At 39.7% G+C, this 24,088-nt stretch overlaps 1 protein-coding gene across 1 annotated transcript; it reads left to right on the top strand.

The window, feature by feature from the left end:
* The first annotated feature begins 2 nt into the window (after positions 1-2).
* On the top strand, positions 3-24,058 carry NKAP (NFKB activating protein). The gene is made up of 9 exons (XM_002922564.4): positions 3-523; positions 2,948-3,028; positions 11,570-11,640; positions 12,041-12,181; positions 14,682-14,745; positions 16,108-16,217; positions 16,315-16,390; positions 17,370-17,519; positions 21,040-24,058. Exons 1-9 carry the CDS (start codon positions 138-140, stop codon positions 21,212-21,214), a joined length of 1,254 nt encoding a protein of 417 aa, XP_002922610.1. The 5' UTR covers positions 3-137; the 3' UTR covers positions 21,215-24,058.
* Positions 24,059-24,088: the final 30 nt, after the last annotated feature.

Here is a 24,088-nt window from a genome sequence, read left to right as displayed (position 1 = left end):
TACCCGGAACTGTTTCCAAGGTTTCCTCAGGTTCGGGCGGTGGCGCGACGGCGGGTTTGGGACCCGACCAACCGAGATCTTCCTAGGATCGCGAGAGCGCCCCCTTCTCTAGCGGCTTAGGGGACCCAGCGGCCTCGATGGCTCCGGTGTCGGGTTCGCGGAGCCCTGAGGGGGAGGCCTCGGGCTCCGGGGGAAAGCGTCGCAGTTCGTCGAGGAGCCCTAAACCCAGCAGATCCGCCCGCTCCCCACGGGGCCGCCGCTCGCGCTCGAGCTCGCGCTCGCACTCGTGCTCTCGGAATGGTCTCAGCCATCAGGTGGGCGGCTTCAGTCAGGGGTCGCGAAACCAGTCCTACCGATCCCGCTCGCGGTCACGCTCCCGGGAGCGGCCCTCTGCGCTGCGGGGCAACCCCTTCGCGTCAGCCTCCTCGACCGCGTATTATGGCGGCTACTCGCGCCCCTACGGGAGCGACAAGCCGTGGCCTAGCCTTCTGGACAAGGAGAGGGAGGAGAGCCTGCGGCAGAAGTGAGTGAGACGGGCACTGGGAGTCTGACTTTCGCTTTTCGCTCTCTGCCGAGCACCCCTGCCTAGCCCTTCAGCCCCACCCCCCGCCCCCGACAACGCCTTTTTCCGCCCGTTTCTCCCCTTGGGTTTTCACTCATCCTCGGGCCCCTTCGTACCGCGCCCTGGTGTCTTCGCTGCTTCTGCCTCCTGGCTTTGTAGCGGTTCCGTCGGGAGCCTCAGACCTACCCGAATTACAGTTTTCGCTTGGCTGTGGCTGGTTTATTTTGCTTTTTTTTTTTTTTCAAGCGTGCTTTTATTTCGCGCTCGATTGAGCTCGTAGCAAAGAAGACACCTTTTAGCACAAAATGAGCAGTGCCTCGCACTTTGTAGGCGTACCACCGTTGCTTGCTGAGTGATCACACAGGTTGGAGGTGACAGGACGTGTACAGTGGAAATGTGTAGCCAGGCTGGGGATGAAGAGTTTAAATCGGAGGGGAGAAGAACCCCTGAGACCAGATGATTGCATGTGGGAACAGTGATCTGCTAAACTGTGGATTAAGCTACGTTGAAAAAGGCCCTGTTCGGTGGTCTCAGTGTGACCGTGATAAACGAGGTCAGGGTGAGATCAGGTGTCCTCTCCTGAGTGCGTTTTGGAGTGGAAAAGTGGATAGTTTAAGAAGGAGAAAGGGCAAGGGTTATAATTATTGCCGTGTAAGTCTTAATAGCTAATGCTTATTGAGTGTTAAATTCTGTCAGGAGCTGTACTAGGTGCTCTACAGGTCCCCTGTGTGTGTGTGTGTGTGTGTGTGTGTGTGTGTGTGTTTTAGGGTTTTTTTTTTTTTTTGACAGAGGGAGAGGGAGAAGCAGGTTCCCCACTGAGCAGGGAGCCCGCCCCCGGGGCTCAATCATGACCGAGCAGAAGGCAGACGCTTAACTGGCTGAGCCACCCAGGCGCCCCTACATGTCCTCTGTGTTAAAAAAGAAATGTAAGAGTAGCACAGGCATGGAGGGGCAGGTTAAGATTCCAAAGCTGGACGATGTCTCCATAAATCTTTTTTTCCCCAAGAATGGGAAGTAATAAAGGATAGCGGTGAAGAGGACGGGCTCCAGAATCGGAACGCCTGAGTTTGAAGCCATGCTTTGCTGTGTAATAGTTGTGTGACCTTGACCAAGTTTCTTGAACTTCTCTGAGCTTTATTTCTTAACCATTTAAAAAGGGATAAAATTGGCGCTGAGCCTTTAGAGTTGTGATGATTTAGTTCCTGGGACATAATAATTAGTCCTTGAGTGTTAGCTATTGGGGTTTCCTGAATGGAAGCAGAAACAGTAAAAAACAGTACTGAGTTAGGTTGGAGACCTACCTCTCCAAATTAAATTTTTCAGTTACCTCCTGGCTGTGTTAGTCAAAAAGCAACCAACTTCCTACTGGACGATCCTCTTCAAAAGATGTCAGAACTTCTTGGGTGAAATTTGCATTTGTACATTTAGAAGATCAATAATTTATCTTACGAGTACAGATGAAGCTGGGGGCGGCAGGGATGAGAAAGTGACTGTGCTTACAGCCTGTCATACTTCCCCCTGCATATATATTCCAAGTTGGGTTATAAGTATAACCCTTTTAGGCCCTTTCTTCAAGTGGGAAACCTGAGTCTAATTCTGCACGATTATAATTTTTTCTCCTGAATAAAGAAGTAAAAAATAGTATATTCAAGCAATCAAACCAGTTTTNGGGGGGGGGGGGGGGGGGGGGGTGTGTGTGTAACAAATAATCACAAGGAGCTAAACTTTGAGGAATTGAGCCTTTGTTTTTTGTATTTTGTTTGTGAGCAAAATTAAAAGAAAAAAAATCACAAACAGAAATTTTTCCTGTCCTCCAAGAGTAGAGAGAGGATATAGTCCTTTTCCAAAAAAAAGGAACTAAAGGGAAAACAGAAAAAAAAAACCCTCTTTCTCATTGAGGACAGTTTTTGTCAAATAAAACTTTTCTTTCATTTTCAGAGCTCTCTTTATTTTCTGTTTCTAATGCTACATTTTTATTTTCTTTATTAATTCCTGAGTTTCTGAAAACGGGTTTGACTAAATCAAAAGTAGAGATTGCTCTTTACTCTCAAAAATGTATGTAAACAAAGAAGTTATTTCCAAATATAAAACTGTTTGTGTCACACAGTGCAGAAGACGAAATGAGCAATTAGGAGCTATGTCATGCAAGAGGCAGAAGAGATGCACTTGACAGCCTTTTAGGCTGTATTTCTGGCCTGGGCTCAGGCTGTCTGTAGTCTGTACCATTTGATAGTACTGTCAAGAACATCAAATTACAATGAGTATACTTAATTTTTTAATTTAACTTTTAAAATAGGAAAATAGGACTTGACTCCTTTGAATTGTTTATATATTTAGGAGACAATTTAGCCATGGAGTTATAATTTATATGCCTGTATCTTCTAGGAGATTAAGTGAGAGAGAGAGGATTGGAGAATTGGGTGCTCCTGAAGTATGGGGACTTTCTCCAAAGAATCCAGAACCAGAGTAAGTGTTTAAAAACATACTTTTAAAAGATGTAACATTTGTTTAAATCTAGAGACTATTGTCAAAATTTTTGTTAAATGAATAACTTTTAAGTACAGCTCACGTTTTTTCTTCTTTTTTGTGATTTATGGTATGCTACCCCCTAGAATTTAAAAACATTGAACATACCTAACGATTAAAACATGTTGCTAGTGGATTTAAACATATTAATTGTTCTTTTTATTTATTTGTTTATTTTTAAAGATCATATTTGTACTTGACAGAGAGAGAGCACAGGTAGGCAGAGCGGCAGGGAGAGGGAGATACAGGCTCCCCAGTGAGCAGGGACCCCGATGACTTGGGCCTCGATCCCAGAACCCTGGGATTATGACCTGAGCTGAAGGCAGCCGCTTAACCAACTAGCCACCCAGCACCCCTTAATTGTTCTTTTTAAATTGTAATTCAGGGGGGTGCTAATTTCCTATTCGTAGAAGGGTTCAGTATTAAGACAAATACATTTATATTATTTTGAATTGTTTTTTCTCAACCTAATAGCAGATTGCGTGTCACGTGTTAGCCTTACAAAGTGATTTTTTTTTTTGAGTTAGCAGTTGACAACATGGATGGTAGAGTATGGTAGAGTAGGGTTTTCTTATATATATCATTTGCAAATAGTGACAGTTTTACTTCTTCTTTACCAGTTTGGATGCCTTTTATTTTTCTTGTCTTGTGGCTGGGACTTCAGTATCATGTTGAATAAAAGTGGCGAGAATGGACATCCTTGTCTTGTTCCTGATCTTAGGGTGAAGCTTTCAGCTTTTTACTGTTGAGTGTGATATTAGCTGTGGGTTTGTCGTATCTGGCCTTTCTTAAGTTGAGTTATGTTTTCTCTGTATTCACTTTGGTGAGAGTTTGTATCTTTGGTTGTTGAATTTTGTCAGATGCTGTTTTTGCATCTATTGAGATGATCATAGGATTTTTATCCTTTATTTTGTTAATGTGGTATATTCCACATTGATTGATTTGTGGATATTGAATTATCCTTGCATTTCTGGAATAATTTCTGCTTTAGTATGGTGTATGATCTTTTTAATGTAGTATAAAATTTGGTTTGCCAATATTTTGTTAAAGATTTTTGCGTCTACATACATCAGGGATATTGGCTTGTAATTTTTTTTTTTTTTTAATTTGTGGTGTCTTTGGTTTCCGTATCAGGATAATGCTGGCCTTATAGAGTGAGTTTGTTCTTTCTTCAGTTTTTTGGAATTGTTTAAGAAGTATAGGTCTTAACTCATTAAATATTTAGTAGAATTTACCTGTGAAACCATCTGGTCCTGGAGTTTCTTTTGTTGGGAGTTTTTTGAGTAATCAGTCTACAGTGTACTCTTCCTGATTTGGACGATTGTTATGTTTCTAGAAATTTATTTCTCCTTGGTTGTTCCATTTGTTGGCACATAATTGTTCGTAGTAGTCTTATGATTTTTTTCTATTTCTATAGTGTTGGGTATAACTTATCCCCTTTCATTTTTGATTTTATTTATATGGGCACTCTTTTTTTCTTGATGAATCTAGCTAAAGGTTTTTATCAATTTTGTCATTTCAAAGAACTAACTCTTAGTTTCATTGATCTTTTCTGTTGTCTTTTTAGTCTCTTTTTCATTTATTTTTCACTCTGACCTTTATTATTTTCTTCCTTCTGCTAACTTTGGGCTTTGTTCTTTTCCTAGTTCCTTTAGGTGTAAGATTAAATTGTTTATTTGAGGTTTTTCTTGGTTCTTGAGTTGGGCCTGTATAAAATTTCTCTCGTAGAACTTCTTTTGCTGCATTTCATAGATTTTGTACTGTTGTGTTTCCATTTTCATTTGTCTCAAGGTATTTTTTAAATTTCCTCTTTGATTTCTTCATGGACCCATTGTTTGTTTATTTTTAAAGATTTATTTATTAAAGAGAGAGAGAGAAAGAGCTCGTGCACAAGTGGGAGGGTCAGAGGGAGAGAGAGAGAGAATTTCAAGCAGATGCCACGCTGAGCACAGAGCCTGACATGGGGCTCGATCTCAAAACCCTGAAATCATGACCTGAGTTGAAACCAAGAGTCAGACACTTAACCTACTGTGCCACCCAGGCACCCCGACGCATTGGTTATTTAATTCCATGTTGTTTTGCCTTTATGTGTTTATGTTTTTCCAGTTTTCTCGTAATTGATTTCTAGTTTCATACTGTTGTGGTCTGAAAAGTTGCTTGATATGATTTCAGTCTTCTTAAATTTATCAAGACTTGTTTTGTGGCCTAACATGGGATCAGTCCTGGAGAATATTCCATGTGCACTTGAAAAGAATGTATATTCTGTTTTTGGATAGAATGTTCTGTGTATTATCTCTTAATTCCATCTGGTCTAATGTGTTGGTCAAGGCCACTGTTTTCCTTATTGATTTTCTGTCTGAATGATCTATCCATTCATGTAAGTGGGGTGTTAAGGTCTCTTACTATAATTGTATTAGTGTCAGTTTCTCCCTTCGCATCTCTTAATAATTGGTTTATGTATTAAGGTGCTTCTATGTTGGGTGCATAGGTATTTCCAAATGTTATATCCTCTTGTTGAATTGATCCCTTTATCGTATGCAATGTCATTCATGTCCTGTTACAGGCTTTGTTTTCTAGTCTGTTTTGTATGATAGAAGTATTGCTACCCCAGCGTTTTGTTTGTTTTCATTTGCATGGAGTATCTTTTTCCATCCCTTCAGTTTCAGTCTCTGTGTCTTTAGGTCTGAAGTGAGTCTCTTATAGGCAGCTATAGATGGGTATTGTTTTTTTTTTTTAATTTACTCAGCTACTGTGTGTGTTTTGATTGGAACACTTAGGAAGTTTACATTTAAAGTAATTATTGTTAAAAAAAATTATTGGTAGGGGGCGCCTGGGTGGCTTAGTCGTTAAGCATCTGCCTTCAGTTCAGGGCGTGATCCCAGAGTCCTGGGATCGAGCCCCATCCTCCGCTGGGAGCCTGCTTCTTTCTCTCCCACTCCCCCTGCCTGTGTTACCTCTCTCGCTGGCTGTCTCTCTCTCTGTTAATAAATAAATAAAATCTTTAAAAAAATTATTGGTAGGTATGGATTTGTAGGCATTTTCTTGATATTTTTCTGGTTTTTAAAAAAGATTTTATTTATTTGTCAGAGAGAGAGTGCACAAGCAGGGGGGAGCGGCAGGCAGAGGGAGAAGCAGCTCCCTGCTGAGCAAGGAACCAGATGTGGGACTTGATCCCAGGACTCTGGGATCATGACTTGAGCTGGAGGCAGACGCTTAACCAACTGAGGCACCCAGGCGTCGCTTTCTGATTGTTTTTGTAGTTCTTCTCTGTTCCTTTGTTCTCTTGCTCTCTTCTCTTGAGATTTGGTGACTTTCCTTAGTGTTATGTTTGTATTCTTTTATTTTTTGTTTATCTATTATAGGTATTTGGTCAGTGGTTACCATGAGGTTCATATATAACATCTTACGTATATAGCGATCTATTTTAAGTTAATGCCCACTTAAGCTCAAATGCATTCTAAAAGTACCCCTTCACCATGTTTTATGTTTTTGACATCATATTTTACATCTTACTATTTTATGTTTCCATTAACTAATTATTGTGGGTCTAGCTGATTTTACTACTTTTGTCTTTTAATGTTCATACTAGCTATGTAGTTGGTTGATCCACTACCTTTACTATATGTTTACCTTTACCAATGAGATTTTTCCTTTCATAATTTTCCTTTTTTTTTTTTAAGATTTTATTATTAAGTAATCTTTACACCCAACATGGAGCTCGAACTCATAACCCCAAGATCAAGAGTTGCATGCTCCACTGACTAAGCCAGCCAGGCGCCCCTCCTTTCATAGTTTTCTTACTTGTAGTTATGATTTTTCTTTTCTACTTAAAATTAAGTCCCTTTAACTTTCTTGTAAGGCTGGTTTGGGAGTGATGAGCTTTAGCTTATGCTTGTCTGAGAAACTCCTTGTTTCTCCTTCACTTCTGAGTGATAACTTTGCTGGGTAGAGTAATCTTGGTTGTAAGTTTTTTCCTTTTAGCACTTTTCATATATCATGCTATTCTCTTCTGACCTATAAAGTTTCCTGAAAAACCAGCTTATAGACTTAGGGTTCCTTGGTATGTAACTAGTTGTTTTCCTTTTGCTGCTTTTAAGATTCTTTATCTCTAACTGTTGACACTTCGATTATAATGTGTCTTGGTCTCTTTGGGTTCATCTCATTTGGGGGTGTTTGCTTTCTGGACTTGGATATCTGTTTCCTTCCCCAGGTTAGGGAAGTTTTCAGCTATTATTTCGTCAAATAAGTTTTCTGTCCTTTTCTCTTTCTTCTCCTTCTGGGACCGCTATAGTGTGAATATTAGTACACTTGATTTTACCCCAGAGGTCCCTTAAACTTAACCTCATTTTATTCAGTTCTTTTGCTTTTTTGCTGTTCTGATTAGGTGGTTTCTACTACCCTGTCTTCCACATTTTTAATCTGTTCTTCTGCATTCTGTAATCTGCTTTTGATGCCCTGTATTTTTCATTTCAGTTATTGTGTTCTTTGGCTTTGATTGATTTAAAAAAATATTTTCTGTCTCTTTGTTGAAGTTCTCACTGTGTTCATCCATTCTTTTGAGTTCAGTGAGCATCTTTATGACCATTCATTTGAATTCCATCTGGTAGATCTCTGTTTTGTTTAGTTCTTTTTCTGAGGTTTTGTCTTGTTCTTTCACTTGGAACATATTGTCTGTCTCCTCATTTGCGTCTCAGTGTTTGTTTCTGTGTTTTAGGTGGATCAGCTATTGTCCCAGTCTTGGAGGAGTGGCTTTATGCCCGAAGGTGTCTGTGGGGCTCAGCATAAACCCCCGCTGGTCACCCAAGCCAGGTACCCCAGGAGTATCTCTTTTGTAGGCTGTGTGCTCCCTCTTGTGGCTGGTCACGATTGGTGCAGACTCACTGGTATGTGGGGCTGTTTACTGGTGCAGCTGTCTGCTAGGCTTGGCTCTGACTACTGTGGGTATGCTGGTAAGTGGGACAGGCTTCTGGCCTGTCTGATTGACAGGCCTGGTTGCAGCTGGTGTGGGCATGCTGGTGTGTGGGGCTGGCCCTTGGCACAGCTGGCTGTAAGGCCTGGTCGTGAGCTGCATGAGCACTGTTGAGTAGGGCAGGCTTTCGGTGCAGCTGGCTGCAAGGTCCAGCTGCGACTGATGCAGATACTCTAGTGTGTAGGACTGGGCCTCCATGGCAGGAGCCCTTGGGTGGAGGGTGTGCTGGTCCTGGCCAAGGATGTCTGGTATGTATGGTGGGTAGGGAGCTGCTAGAGAGGAGTGCCAGGCCAGGGTGGGCAGGTGGGTGGGGTGAGTCTTCTTGGGCTGACAGTAGATAGAGAGTGTCAGAAATGGCACCCACCAGTGCTGGACCAGCTAGATGTAAGGGAAGTAAAAAGAAAATGGGGCCCGCCAATGCTTCTTTCCCTGGAGAATGTTCAGACAGATCCCTGCCCCTCCACACACACACTAAACTTAGTCTTCTTGGATCTCCTTCACCTCTAACCTAGGTACTCTCCAAACTAATGCCTCTGCACTGGTGTGCCCTTTAAGAGGGAAGTCTCAGTTTCCCACTGCCCTCTGGCTCTCCCAGACATAAGCCCCACTTGTTTTTAATGCCAGACGTTATGGGTGCTCATCTTTCTGGTACAGGTCCCTCAGGCTGTGGAGGCTGATGTGGAACGCAGATCTCTTATTTCTCAGTGAGGGACTCTACAGTTATGATATACCTTCTGCTGTTGGTCGTCATGCGGAGGGTATAGGTCCTGACTAGACTGTGTCTCTGCCCCTCCGACCCTTCTTGGTGTGGCTTTTTCTTTATATTCTTAGTTACATATGATCTGTTCTGCTAGCCTTCAGTTCATTCTCAGAGATAGTTGTTCTATATGTAGTTGTAGATTTTGGTGTGTCTATGGAAGGAGGTGAGCTCAGGATTTTCCTACTCCACCATGTTGATACCCTCTCCTGTACTACATTTTCTTCATCTACTCATCCCTCCATAGACACTTGGGTTGTTTCCATATCTTGGCTGTTGTAAATAATGTTGCAGTGAACATGGGAGTGCATATATCTTCAAGTTAGTGTTTTTGTTTTCTGTGGATAAATACCCAGGAGTGGAATTGCTGGACCATATGGTAGTTATAGTTTTAATTTTTAAGGAACTTCCATACTGTTTTCCACAGTGGCTGCACCAGTTTACATTCCCACCTACAGTGTGAAAGGGTTCCCTTACTTCCACATCTTCACCAACACTTGTGTTATTTCTTGTCTTTTTGAGAATGGCCATTTTAACAGGTGAGGTGTTATCTCTCTCTGATTTTGATTTACATTTCTCTGATGATTAGTGATATTGAACATTTTTTCATACACTGGTTACCCGTTTATATGTTTTTGGAAAATGTCTATTCAGATCCTCTACCTTTTTTTTTTTTTTTTTTTTTTTTTTTTTTTTTTTTTTTTAAGAGAGCGAGCATGTGTGCATGAGGGGGAGGTTGGGGGCGGACAGAGGAAGAGAGAGAATCTTAAGTAGGCTTCACACTCAGTGCGGAGCTTGAAGCAGACTCTGTCTCATGACTCTGAGATCATGACCTGAGCCGAAATCAAGAGTCGGATGCTTAACTGACTGAGCCACCCGGGTGCCCCTGTTACCTTTGTTTTTAATGGGAAATCTAAAAACCAGGGCACCTGGGTGGCTCAGTCACTTAAGTACTGCCTTCGGCTCAGGTCATGATCCCAGGGTCCTGGGATCAAGCCCCGCATGAGGCTCCCTGCTCAGCGGGAGAGTCTGCTCCTCTTCCCTCTGCCACTTACTCCGCTTGTGCTGTCTCTCTTGCTCACTCACTCTCTCAAATAAATAAAATCTTTTTTAAAAAATCTAAAAATCATTGCAACAGCTGAGGTGAGGGAGCTAACTGCCTATGTTTTCTTCTAGGTATTTTTTGTTTTCTAGTCTTTAATCCATTTGAGTTAATTTATGTGTATGGTGTAAGATAGTGGCTCAGTTCTGTACTTTTACATGTGGCTGTCCAGTTTTTCCAGCACTATTTATTAAATAGGCTGTTCTTATTCACTGTATATTCTTTACTCCTTTGTCATAGATTAATTGCCCGTATATGAATAGGTTTATTTTTGGGCTCTCTATTCTGTTCCCAAAGGGATTTTTTTAAAAAAATGAATATACCAATACAGTTTTGTTTATTTAGTTTTCTTTTTTTTAAGATTTTATTTTTAAGTAATCTTTACACCCAACATGGGGCTCAGACTTAACAGCCCCAAGATCAAGAGTCTCATGCTCCACCAACTGAGCCAGCCAGGTGCTCCTACTTAGTTTTCTTGTATTAAATAGTATCTGAAGACCTAATTCTTTTTTTTTTCTTATTTTTTTCCTTTGGTGCTGTTCATAAGGTGGTTCTTTCCTCTCCTCTAAGTCTACTTTGAGTTGAAACAATGTGCTTGACAGGTATACTTGTGTTTTGTGACAGGGTGATAGTATTATTATTTGAAACTTCAAAAATGATCAAAGAATCTAAACTGAAAGAATGAGTTGGAAGGAACACTGCAAGTAATTTTCTAGGCAATACCTAAATTACTCCAGATATGGTCTTCAGATTAAAAGATTATATGATATGAAAATTCCTCTTCTAAACTATTTTTTAAAGATTTATTTTTTAAATATATTCTTTAAAGATGTTATTTATTTATTCATAAGAGAGAGAGAGAAGCAGGGTCCCCGCAGAGTGAAGAGCCCAATGAGGGACTTGATCCCAGGACCCCAGGATCATGACCTGTGCCAAAGGCAGATGCCCAACTGACTGAGCCACCCAGGAGCCCCAAAGATTTATTTATTTTAAGAGAGAGAGCAACTGGGGGGGACAGAGGGAGAGGGAGCAGACTCCCCACTGAGCATGGAGCTGGATGTGGGTCTCGATCCTAGGACCCTGAGATCATGACCCTAAGGCAAAACCAAGAGTCAGCCGTTCAACTGACTGAGCCACCCAGGTACCCCATCCTCTTCTAAACTATTACAGAATTTTAATAGTACTCATTTTTAGAATTATCTATAATAGAATGAAATCTCATTATATTGTAGAGTGTTAGGTGGCTCTTGCTCTGGGGACAGAATGGTTGCTGCTCTACCATATGTCCTTTATACACACAGAATAAAAGAAGTCTTCCTTTGATCTTTCTATCTCTAGTTTTTTCCATCTTTCCTTATGGTTCCATACATTTGCCCTGTGGCTTCTTCTGAAAATTAAATCTTACATGTTGCTTTCAGTTTGAATAGTGTTTTGTAAGCTCTAAAGCATGATGCAAGCATAAGTGATTATTATATTATTTTGCAGGTAGCAGACCCTTGAACTATACCCTTACAAAGTTACTCCAGTGTTTGCTTTTAATGGCTCTTGGACAATTGGTGTCATTCCTGAAATTTTTTGATTCCGTGTTTTTATACTCCATGATTCATATTTTGTCACTTTTCTGATTCTTACAACCATCTTCTTTAAATTCAGCTCTGATGAACACACACCAGTAGAGGATGATGAGCCAAAGAAAAGCACCAGTTCAGCTTCTACTTCAGAAGGTATTTTTTTAAATACTCCAGGGCTGCTCTATTGAGAAGTGGAAAAAAATGTTTACAAACAGTCGAGCAGTAGCCTTTGCTATTTTTTTTTATTAAAGATTTTTATTTATTTATTCGACAGAGATAGAGACAGCCAGCGAGAGAGGGAACACAAGCAGGGGGAGTGGGAGAGGAAGAAGCAGGCTCATAGCGGAGGAGCCTGATGTGGGGCTCGATCCCATCACGCCGGGATCACGCCCTGAGCTGAAGGCAGACGCCTAACCGCTGTGCCTCCCAGGCGCCCCAGTAGCCTTTGCTTTTACTCAAGTTGCCTGTCATCGTTCTTTTTCAGTATTTCAGATACAATAAAATCGATCATCGTAATACTTAGAAGTTAATTTTATGTTTGTACTTTATGTAGAAGAAAAGAAGAAGAAGAAGAAGTCTAGTCGTTCGAAAGAAAGGTCCAAGAAAAAGAGAAAGAAAAAGTCCTCTAAAAGAAAACACAAGAGGTATTCTGATGACAGCGACAGTGACTCTGACTCTGACTCAGACTCCAGTGGTAAGAAGGCCAGCATCGCTCTGCAAGCCTGGCTTCAAAACTCGTTTTACTTTGTAAAACTTATTTCAGAGGAAGGTTAAGCACGAGCAGTGTAGCCGAGAGTAGTGGAGCACTCGCTGACGTTGTGCCAGGCTCCCCACAAAGCGCTCGGTGTTCATCGGTGCTGTTCAGTCCACATGTAACTCCAGACCGCATCTGAGCGTTGGGGAGATGGGGCGCAGAGCAGGTTGCGATCCCTCACTCGGGCTCGTGCAGCTGAGATTCCGACCGAGCGGTGTGACTCGAGATGGGCGGTGTGTAGCCAAAGGAGGCACGGGGCGGCAAACCGAGGCGGGGTCGGGCTGGGAGACACGCGGCAGCAAAGCAAGCCATACAGGGCCGCGTCAGCCCCGGGGAGCAGCTCTCTTGTGTCATTCTCAGTGGGCACCTCTGTGCCATTTTCAAAAAGGCACACCGCAGAGGACCCCCTTCAGGCTGGCAGCTGATTATGGAAGACACCACAGAAAGCCTTTTTGTGCCCTCTCCTGGCTGATGATTGACAGAGGGTGCTACCTCTGGGGACACATTACATAAAGGTGTCTTTTCCTCTGATGTCACCTGGGTCTCCTGGCTCCCATTGTTAACTTTTTTCCCCTCACTGCTGGAAGAGTGAACTACCGTTTTGTTTTGTTTTAAGATTTATGATTTATTTTAGAGCGAGAGTGTGCAGGTGTGCAAGTGGGGGGAGGGGCAGACGGAGAGACTCTCAAGCTGACTCCCCACTGAGCATGGAGCCTGACACGGGCTGATCCCCCAGCCCATGAGATTATGACCTGAGCTGACACGAAGAGTCAGACACTTGACCGACAGCCATCCAGGCACCCCTGAGTGAACTTTTTTAGAGCACAAATGTGAGCACATCTGTCCCCTACTTAAAATCCTTCAGAAGCTCTCTGTAGCCTTCAGGGTACAGTTAGGACCCTGATTGATCCCTCTCTAATCACACATGCCCTGTCACTCTTACAGCATCCTTTGTAGCCTGAGAACTACTTTCTGTCTCCTTAGTATTCCATATTCTTTCTCTTACTTCTGTTACTTGATACAGACGGTCCATTTGCCTACAATGCCAGTCTCTCCCTGCACGCGTCCTGGCTTATTCACTTCAACAGTGGGCATGCAGTACTTGTGTAATAAAACTGTTTTTAAAAAGAACTAGCTTGGGGCACCGAGGTGGCTCAGTCAGTTAAGCGTCTGCCTTCGGCTCAGGTCATGATCCCGGGGTCCTGGGATTGAGCTCCGAGTTGGGCTCTCTGCTCAGCAGGGAGTCTGCTTCTTCCTCTCCCTCTGCCCTTCCCCTCTGCTCATGCTCGCTTGCTCTCTTGTGCTTTCTGTCTCTCTCTCACTTAAATAAATAAATAATTTAAAAAATCTTAAAAAAGAACTAGCTTAAGAGTCACCATTCCTTAACCACCCTCACCAAACCAGCCTGATAATGAGACTTCTCTGTATGCCCAGAGCACCCCATGCTTCTTTGTATCGCTCCAGATTCTGTTTGTCTCTTTACCTCTGTCTCCTCCATTAGACTGAACTAGAAAGCATGTCCCTGACCCCAAACACATACGGTTTTTTTCTTTTTTCATCATGAATATACTCAAACATTAGAAAATAAGGAAAATAGCATAATATCTAGATATATATATATTTATCACTTGGATTTTAATAGTTTTTTAGTATTTTGACATTTGCTTTAAGTATCATTTTTTTGTTGAGATATTCAAAGTAAATTAGAACTATTACACTGCTACCTTAAAGATTTCTGTATACATCTCTAATAAACAATGACATTTTCCTACTTACCCCCATACTATTATCTCACCCAGTAAACTTAATAATACTACTCTGTATCACTGAAGACTTAGTATGACTTTAACTTCTGTGTCCCTGGTGCCTAGCACGTATCCTGATGAGTAGCAATAAATGTTTGAATTAACTGATTTCTCTGTAACAACAAATAGGGCAGTAATAGGATTTTTTAAAATAAATTAGATTTATTTATTCTAGTGAGAGAGAGATGGTGAGCAGGGGGAGGGGCAGAGGGTGAGGGAGAATCTCAAGCAGACTCCATGCTGAGTGCGGAGCCCGATGTGGGGCTCAGTCCCAGGACCCTGAGATCATGACCTGAGCCGAAATCAACATTTGGACGCTCCACAGACTGCCCAGGTGCTCCAGCAATAGGATATGTATCTACTCAAAATTACTGGGGTTTTTTTTTTTTAAAGATTTTATTTATTTATTTGACAGAGATAAAGACAGCCAGCGAGAGAGGGAACACAAGCAGGGGGAGTGAGAGAGGAAGAAGCAGGCTCATAGCGGAAGGGCCCGATGTGGGGCTCGATCCCACAACGCCGGGATCACGCCCTGAGCCGAAGGCAGACGCTTAACCGCTGTGCCACCCAGGCTCCCCTACTGGGGTTTTAAAGTTAAACTTTTGTTTTTAATTAAAATGTACTTTAATTTGCAGATGAAGATACAAAAAGAAGAGCAAAGAAAGCCAAGAAAAAGGAAAAGAAGAAGAAACATAGATCGTCAGTTTGCTTTTCAATTTTTATCTTGGAAAAGTTAAAATATATATAAAGTTACATAAAATAAAGTAATAAGTAAATAATGATAAATAAAATAATGTAATGATCCCCCATGTAGTCGTCATCCAGCTTAATAATTTCAGCTCCTGGACAATCTGCACTGCCCCCCCCATTATTTCAAAACCAATCCCTGATATCATTTTGTCCATAAACCAGCATGTTTCTCTAAAAGATAGGCATTCTTTTTAAAAAATCATAACCACAATACTATTTTCATGCCTAAGATATTTAGCAATAATTCCTCAATTCTCAGCAGGTTTTTATACAGTTTATTTAAATCTGGACCCAAATAATGCCCATAAATTGTGATTGGTTGATGTGTCTCTTATATCTCTTTAAATTAGTTTGTTCCCTTTCCCTTTTTGTTCTTGCAATTTATTTGTTAAAGAAACCAAATCATTTACCTATAGAGTTTCCTGCAGTACAGGTTTTGCTGATTATATTTAATTTTTTTATTTCTTTATTTTTAAAGATTTTAAGTAATCTCTACACCTAATGTGGGGCTCAAACTCAGGACCTCAAGATCAAGAGTCACATGCTCCACCGTCTGAGCCAGCCAGACGCCCCTGACTATATTTTTATGGTGTGCTTTTAACGTGTTCTTTGTCTTCTCTGTTTCCTATATATTGATAGTAAGGTCTAGAGATTTGATGAGGTTCAGATTTGAGTCTTTGGCACACATACTTCATAGGTGGTGCCATGTACTTTGTCAGGAGGCAGATAATGTCTGGTTGTCTCCTTTTGTCGTATTAATCACCATGGATGGTCATTGCCTAGATCCCCTATTTCATTAGGGGTTGCAAAGTCGTGATAGTCTAATTCTGGCTTTTTTTTCCTGGCTTGCTTTCTTCATTTATTAGGTAGAATAATTCTGTAAGAGAAACCTACCCTCATCAACTGTTTGGTTACTCTGAAGTACAGTTTATATAGGAAAGACAGGATAATTTTTTTTAACTTTTTTTGTTTTATGAGTTTTCAAAATAATGAGTTGGACTGTTTTAGTATCATTATGAACCTAAGGATTCAAACTATTGATGCTCAAATTAGTAAGAGCTGTTTTTTAAACTGCTTTATTATCTTTTTGCAACATGAGAACTGAATTTCATTGTCCCCTTGAGGGATCTTTTTTATAGTGAAACATGATTTGGTTAAATAAGTTAAAAGATCTTTTAACTAAAATTCTGCTCTAAAAATTTTAATCAGCTGAGAACTTAAATCATTTTCAGCAGTCTTTCATTGCCTTAAAAAAATGAGATTCTCTTTAATGTGGAACTATTAAGTATTTGTATCAAATTATAATTACAGGAAGAAATACAAGAAAAAGAAGACTAAGAAGAGTAGAAAAGATTCCAGTGATTCAAGCTCTAAAGAGTCCCAGGAAGAGTTTCTGGAGAATCCCTGGAAGGATCGATCAAGTAGGTTCTTCTGGTAGACTTTGACTCAGAACAGATAAAACATTAAGTTAAATGATTAGTCAAAATGTGACTCTGTTTCTGAACATCTTTCCTGCAGAGCCTGAAGAACCCTCAGATTTAATTGGCCCAGAGGCTCCAAAAACACTTGCCTCTCAGGATGATAAACCTTTGAAGTAAGTAACAGTGTATTTAAAATATCTAAAGTATCTTCCTAAAAGTATGGCCCTAACTTGCCTTTCCAGCTGTATCTCCCTCTACGTCCTTATTTACATGCCAGGTTCCAACTGAGCTGAACTAAAACTTCCCTGTATTTACTGTGCACTTTCCCACATCATGCCTTGTTTACCTTATGTCTTCAACATGCCTTCACTTCTTTTCCCTGCCCTCATTTCATCACTACTCCCAATTTCTTCCTGTTAAAATCCTTACCATCTTTCAAAGCTCTTTTCAAAAGGAGGGGTCATGTGCTGATTGCTAGGACCTTCCCTCCACGAGTAGATGGGTTTCCTACCCCTCTTTAATCCTCTAGTCCTCACAGTATTTTCTGTTTCTTTTGTGCAATATTTTATATATTCTACATTGTATTGCACTTATGTCCCCATCAGTATATAAATTCCATAAGAACAGATTATTTTTTTATTATAAGCCTTCAGTTTAATAGGTATTCAAGATGCAGTCAATGAACTAAATGAAGAGATGGTAGTTTTTAAAGTCCTCTCGAATGAAAGTTAATAGATAATTGTTACTGTATAGCATTATTACTGGTTATAAGTCTAAAAAGTATGTTAATTTGAGATATATTATTTCTCTTTTTTTTTCCTGAAAGGGAAAAAGGGAAAGGAATTCACTGGAGGCAGAAGCCATAAAGGCAGTACCTGTAGGGATAAATTGATCCATAATTGTAAACCATTAATCTAGACTCACTAACATCAGTTCTTTTGTTCTTCCAAAGCATGTCTGTATTCCTGGGTTAGTTACATAGGTCAGAGTGCAGTGTTCACTAATTAAAGTAATTCACATTGGGCTTCCCAGCATGCTGCCACTCTGCAACTATTATTTTGTGCTGTTTTCTGAGAGAAAATCTTTTTGTGCTCTCTTGAGATGATGAGCTTTTTATAATGAACCTTTTCTGAATTCTGAATTACTTTGTAGCTATGGCCATGCGCTGTTACCTGGTGAGGGTGCAGCTATGGCTGAATATGTAAAAGCGGGGAAACGTATCCCAAGAAGAGGTGAAATTGGCTTGACAAGTGAAGAAATTGCATCATTTGAATGCTCGGGTTATGTAATGAGCGGTAGCAGGTAAGTTATTGGCATCGAGGTCAGTTTCTATGATTAGATCTTTTCCTTTCTCACTACCAGAATTATATTTTGGTAATTGATTTTCATTAAGTGATCATTTCTAATGAAAAGTAGAGTATAAATTTTGGTATAATATTGGTTTTGTTAGTATAAACATGGTTGTCTAAAATTCCAAGTATATGTGCAACTCAGCCTCAAAATCAACTGCCTCTCCAACTTAAGAATCAGTCTTTTCAGTGTCCTTTCCTAGTTTGTATTTTGGTACTGATAGTTTGTCTTCTGGAGGATATAGTTAATTCAGTTGTTTATCACTGCCCCATGAGGAATGTGGCATTCTGGTAGTAGGAAATCATTTTCATGAGACGGTGTTTCCTGTTTTCTGAGTTTGCCTCTAGTCACTATAGAGTCGGAGAATGTGGACTCTCTAATTCTCTGTGGACTCTGAGAATGAAGAGCAGAAAACGATTACGATAGCGTGGGGAAATGAATATAAAATTGTGGAAGAAAAAGCAAAGCACCAGGAAGAGTGAGGAGAGTGAACTAATAGGGCATCAGTGCCAAGATCAAACTGAATTTTGGATTTTTAAAAATTTTATGAATTTTTAAAAGTAGGTAGATACTTTAAAATAAAGTTGGAGGCAGATATTTGCAAAACCCCTGAAGCACCTTCAGAATCTTGGAATTCGGAGGACCAGCACAATAAGACAAAAAGAAATGAGAGTCATAAGCATTGGAAAGGAGGATATACCTCATTTTTTGTGAATGAGTGATTTTTTTTTTTACATAGAAAATCCTAAGGAATCTTCAGATAATTCTGAATAATAGGAGGGTTTAGTAAATGGTTGGATATAAGGTTAATACATGAAAATCAGTTGCATTTCTATGCACCAGTAAACAGTTAGAAATGTAATTAAATAAAAAAACAACATTTATAATAGTATCAGAGAATATGAAGGATTTAGGAATAAATCTTAACAAGAAATGTCCAAGACCTCTACAGGGAAAACTAGAAAACATTATTAAGAGACATTAAAGGGGTACCTGGGTGGTTCAGTCGGTTAAGCATCTGACTCTTGGTTTTGGGTCAGGCCATGATCTCAGGGTTGTGAGATTGAGCCCCGTGTCGGGCTCCGCACTCAGTGGGGAGTCTGCCTGAGATTCTTTCCCTTTCGCTCTTCCCCTCCCCCACTCATGCTCTCTCTGTCTCTCTCAAATAAATAAATAAATCTTTTAAAAAAGACATTAAAGAAGGCTTAAATGGAGAGATACCATGTTCATATAGGGAGACAGTACATAAAGTTGTTTTCCCCAAATTGATCTGTATATTCGGTGTAGTTCCAGTTAGACTCATAGCAGAGTTTTATGTGAAACTTAATCTTTTTTTAAGATTTTATTTGTTTGACAGAGAGCACAAGCAGAGGGAGTAGCAAAGGGAGAGGGAGAAACAGGCTCTCCACGGAGCAGGGAGCCCAGTGCGGGGCCTGATCCCAGGACCCTGGGATCATGACCTGAGCCAAAGGCAGGTGTTCAACTGACTGAGCCACCCAGGCACCCCAATAAGATGGTTCTAAAATTTATGTTAGACTAGAGGGCCAAGCATAGCCCAGTCACCTTTGAAGAAGAACAGGAAGATGAGATTTGCCCTACCATATATGAGGACTTACTATGAAGCTTACAGAACTTTAGAAAGTATAGGAGAACAAATGAATTGTTCAGTGGGATAAAACACAAAGCTCGGGGGCAGAGCCATACATGTGTGAATTTAGTTATATGAAAGAGATTGCATGTCCGATCATTGGGGAAAGAAGGAACTATTCAGTAAATGGAGAAGGAGAAAAATGGTTATCCATTTGGAAAAAGATTAAAGTAGAACCCTGCATCACCTCAGTGCAAGTAGGGGTGCCTGGCTGGCTCATTAGAGCATGCGACTCTAGATCTCAGGGTTGCGAGTTCAAGCCCCACGCTGAGTGTGGAGCCTACTTAAAAAAAATTTTTTTTAATTAAGAAAAAAATCAGTGCAGCTAGAATAAGGATTTGAATGTTAAAAACAACTTTAACATTCTTAGTGTAAAATATAAGTGGATATCTAATAGATCTTGGGGTAAGAAAGTATTTCTTAAGGAAGACTCCAAAAAAATGTACTAATCATAAAATAGTGATAATTTGCCTAAGTTAAAAGAAACAACTTTTGTTCATCAAAAGACATCTTAAAATAAGTAAAAAGACAAGTTTTAAGCTGGGATAAGATCTTACAACTGATAGTTATTAGTATTGAGGATATTTAAAGAATACTTACAAACAACCCAAACGAAAAATGGGAAAATGACACAAGCATTTGTTAGAAGAAGAAAAATATATGGTCTACACATACATAAAAAGATGTTCATTACCATTGGAAATGGAAATCAAGAACATGCTGAAATACCGTTTTACATATATTTGATAGACAAAGGTTCAGAGTTCTAACAATACCAAGCACTGGAGAAGGTCGATGTACAGGAGCTCTTCAGTATTGCTAGTGGTGATATAAATTGGTACAACGACTTTGGAAAACAGTCTGACATCATCTTGGAAAATTGAGCATTCATAAACTTTATGTCCCCGAAGCTCCATTGCTAGATACCCAAGAGAAAATCTTTCCCATGTACTAGGAGACATGTACGTAGATGTTTTAAAACATTGTTCGCATAGCATTTTGTGTTCCAAATAAACTCCACTGTACCGTGAGCCACCTTAAATACATTTTCATCTCCTTGTCTTTCCATCCTGCCGCTCCCCCGCCTTCACACTAATCTTGAATGATTCTCCCCTCTTTTCCTTACTCAGTTTTCTCTATTTTTCTAGACACAGGCCAAGCCTTATATCGAACTGACTTTGTAAGATTGGGTTACATATGCCTAAAAGAGTTTCGTGGAGTTTCCCCTCTAAGTTAGCAGACCTTTTGAAGATAATGTAATAGTTTCCCTCTGCCCCCTATACTTTCCTGATCTGGCCCTTGTGATAAATCTCTTCTTTGAGCTGCTACTGGATTCTAAGGAAATTAAATCCACTCACAGAACTCATCAAAAAATTCTATTGTAGTATTAGACCTGGTCCTTTTGGTTGTATGATAAATTAGAACCGTGAGGAAGTTACACCTGATTGATGACAATTTAAACCTTTCTTCTGTCCCACTGTCAGTTCCCCGAAGGCAAATTCCTCATATCACATAGGAAGTTTAATAATTTGCTAGTTTCTGGTTGTTTTAGTAGAAACAACAGAACTAGACTTAGGCCCTTAGTATTTGAAATTAATAACATTCATGATGTTGACAAAACATCAGATCATTATTTGAATACTGGAAATGAATCAAAGGACACACTGGCAGATAAAATGAATGATCTTTTGAAAATCCACCCCATTACCAGAACAATTTCTATTTGTCAGTTTTTAAAATAGACCACTCTGTATTAAGGATTAGTGAGGAAGTACTATGAGAATAATTACTGAGAAATTAAGCCAAAAATAAAATTATCTCCAGGCATCGCCGAATGGAGGCCGTGCGACTGCGGAAAGAGAACCAGATCTATAGTGCTGATGAGAAGAGAGCCCTGGCGTCCTTTAACCAAGAAGAGAGGCGAAAGAGAGAAAACAAGATTCTGGCCAGTTTTCGAGAGATGGTATACAGAAAAACTAAAGGGAAAGATGACAAATAAGGATTTTCTGGTTGTTCAGCAGACATTTTTAACAATAAAAGAAAGTCTGGGTTCCATATATACATACAAAAAGATTACTATGATCTGAAAAAGCTTTACAGTGCTACTGTGCCTTCTATTTAATTCTTTCAGTCCTTCAATAGAAAGCTGCTTATTGATATAAGTTTAGCAAGTTCTTTGGGTTATTTTTGGATTGACCATAATAACTTTCTGGTTTAAAAATCCAAATTACAAATAAACCATACTGTACTTTGGGAGGTGACATTGAGAGAAAGAGTCAGTAAGATGAGAAACTTAACTCTCACACCATGGGACAGTGCTACTGTTAGCTCTACGTGATGCCCATCCCCCACCCCAACTGAATTGTGGGAATTCGTCATTCCTCTGTGTTGAACGTGTTATAAATGGACTTGATAGAAACATACAGGAGGCCACTTTTGTTAACAAGGTGAAGGCATTGCTGAAAAAAGCAAATCTGGAATTTGAAAATCGAATTGTATAATATATAGTCTGCCCTGGAAATAATGTATTTTGGTTTTAATTCCTACCTCTACCCCAAATCCAACAAACAAGCCAAAAAGCAAACTAACCCACAGACTGAGTTGAAAATGTGAATGTTAATGTTTTAAGTTCTTAAAAGATTACTTAAAAATGTTTCTTCAAATATAAAATATTGGGAAGTGTACTGTTGTGCCAATGTAAGTACATTATTTCCATCTAAGCTACACTTAGATCATTATTTGAATACTGGAAATGAATGGGAGTCAACTATGGTTTTAGGAGTTTAATAGGGAAAAATATATTGAAGCATTGGTTTTAATTTAGTTGTTTTATAAGGATGAAGTTAAAATGATATTAAACGTATTTTAAGTCTGTCCTTTATGTAATAAGCATATTTCATTTTAAACATTGTTAAATGTTCCCATTTATTTTTTACATCTGTCGTTCAGTTTAACTTTGTATAGAACCACTCACTTTATCACTTTTTTATGGCTATATTGACTTTTAAGTTTGGGAGAAATGGAAAATTCTGGGACTAGCAGTTCGTGATCTTTTTTCTTCCCATTATTTGGTTCAATTTGAGTTGTCAGGTCACAAGAGTGAAGAGAAAGGGGACAGTGGAAGTTTTGGCTGTTCTTAAGGTTGTTTTGAGCTGTGTTATTATGTGTCTAGAATAAATCTAAATTACCTGGGGGGTGGGGAAGTTCTAACTCTGTGGTTATAAAATGTCCTCTCTCCCTGTAATAGTTTAAAGTGTTTTTTTCCAAAGTTTTAAAATAGGGCAGTCATATTTCAAAGTATAGATAAAAAGTTTTACTGCTTACCAGATGTTCTAGGAAAGTGTCTACCTTTAACCCACAACTAATGAACTAAACCATCTGGCGTGTAGCAACATTTATGACCCCTGAATCTGAAGTGATTTCTTTTTATCATTGTTGCTGCCTAACCTGATCAATACCTTGTTTCCAAAAGGTAAAAGGAAGCTAGATTCCAAATTTATGAATTATAACCCATCTACTTCCCTGTGTAATAAAACCTAAATTTATAGTCCCTATTTAAGAATTTTGTTCTCTAAGAACATTATTTTTTGTTATTGGTTCCTAGAGACTGAGTTTACACTCTTACTTTCAGTAGGCAAAGCTGTTTAAGTGCAACAACTCTGCGATATAGGATTATTGTGGGTTTTTATTGGATTCTCCTATGTCCTCCACAGAGGAGATATTCAGTAAATGAAAGAAAACATAATATATTTCAGAACTTTGTCATTTCTTTCATCAGGGTTTATTCAGGAAAAATCTGCCAAAGAACAGCTTCAGTAGCATGTTCTTTGGGAAAGAGGAAGGTAGAATAAAAGGGCTAAAAGTATTTTATTTTGAGCTCATGGGAGTTACTGCTTCAAACTGTGTTGAGTCGTCTGAGCCATAAGTCCAATAGGAGGGCTGTTGTATTTGAATATATGTTTTGTTCTTCAGGAAGACTTACCTAGTTTTCCACCTCCTTGCCTGTTGTTCAGATAAGATTTTCCCATCTTTTATGTTTATTGCACAAATGTAACAGTTAAAAAAAGAAGATAGAAAAATTACCCACAGTCTTACCACATCAGTTGTCTTTAGTATTCTGTGTTCCCTTCCAGTGTTTGTCTGCATAAATATGTATTTGACATACCTGTAAGTAATCACCCATAATGTAATCTTGTCTTTGGTGTTTTAAACCTTTGCAGTCAGGCAAGACAGCCTCACAGGGATGGTAGGAACAAGTGATGATCTGGTGTGAGGATGGAAAGAAGACCAGAAATAAGTAAGGGTGGCAATCAGAGCTTCCCTGTTTGATTGCCTCCTATCTTGAAGCCACCCTGCTGCCATCACGGTTGTGATGCTGTGTGGTACGCAGCGCACCCAGTTTCAGAGTATTGGAGTGTATTAGTTACAGTAAGGCTTAACTCACAGTAAGTGAAGGGGTCTGAGAGTAGGGAAATCTTTAGACTGGTTATATTATGAGCTGTAGAGCTGTTGCCATTTTTCTTTTCCCCAGTTATGCCCATTAAAGAGGTGTGTCTACTAGAGAATTAGGCTCAAACGGGGAACAAGCAGCCAAGTATCACTCTCAGTTTAGTGTGACAGGTGAATTTTAGCAAATCTCTAAACTTGGCTTCTGTACCTGTAAGACTCAAGTGATGTAGACAGTGATGGGAAAAACCATTTAGAAATGGAAAACAACTTACTGGTTACTCTGCTAATGTGATGGAAGTTGCCAAATGGAAAATGAATGAATGCAAAAAAAAATACAGCTGGATTGTTTGCCACAAGTTTATTATTCAATAAATATTCTGTGGTTTGATGTGCAGTATTGTATTTTTAATACATTTCTGATTAG

Source organism: Ailuropoda melanoleuca, chromosome X, assembly GCF_002007445.2.
Source record: "Ailuropoda melanoleuca isolate Jingjing chromosome X, ASM200744v2, whole genome shotgun sequence".
In the NCBI taxonomy this organism is placed as follows: domain Eukaryota; kingdom Metazoa; phylum Chordata; class Mammalia; order Carnivora; family Ursidae; genus Ailuropoda; species Ailuropoda melanoleuca.
Note: the sequence above shows the minus strand (reverse complement) of the source record. Positions and strands in the feature narration are given on the sequence as shown.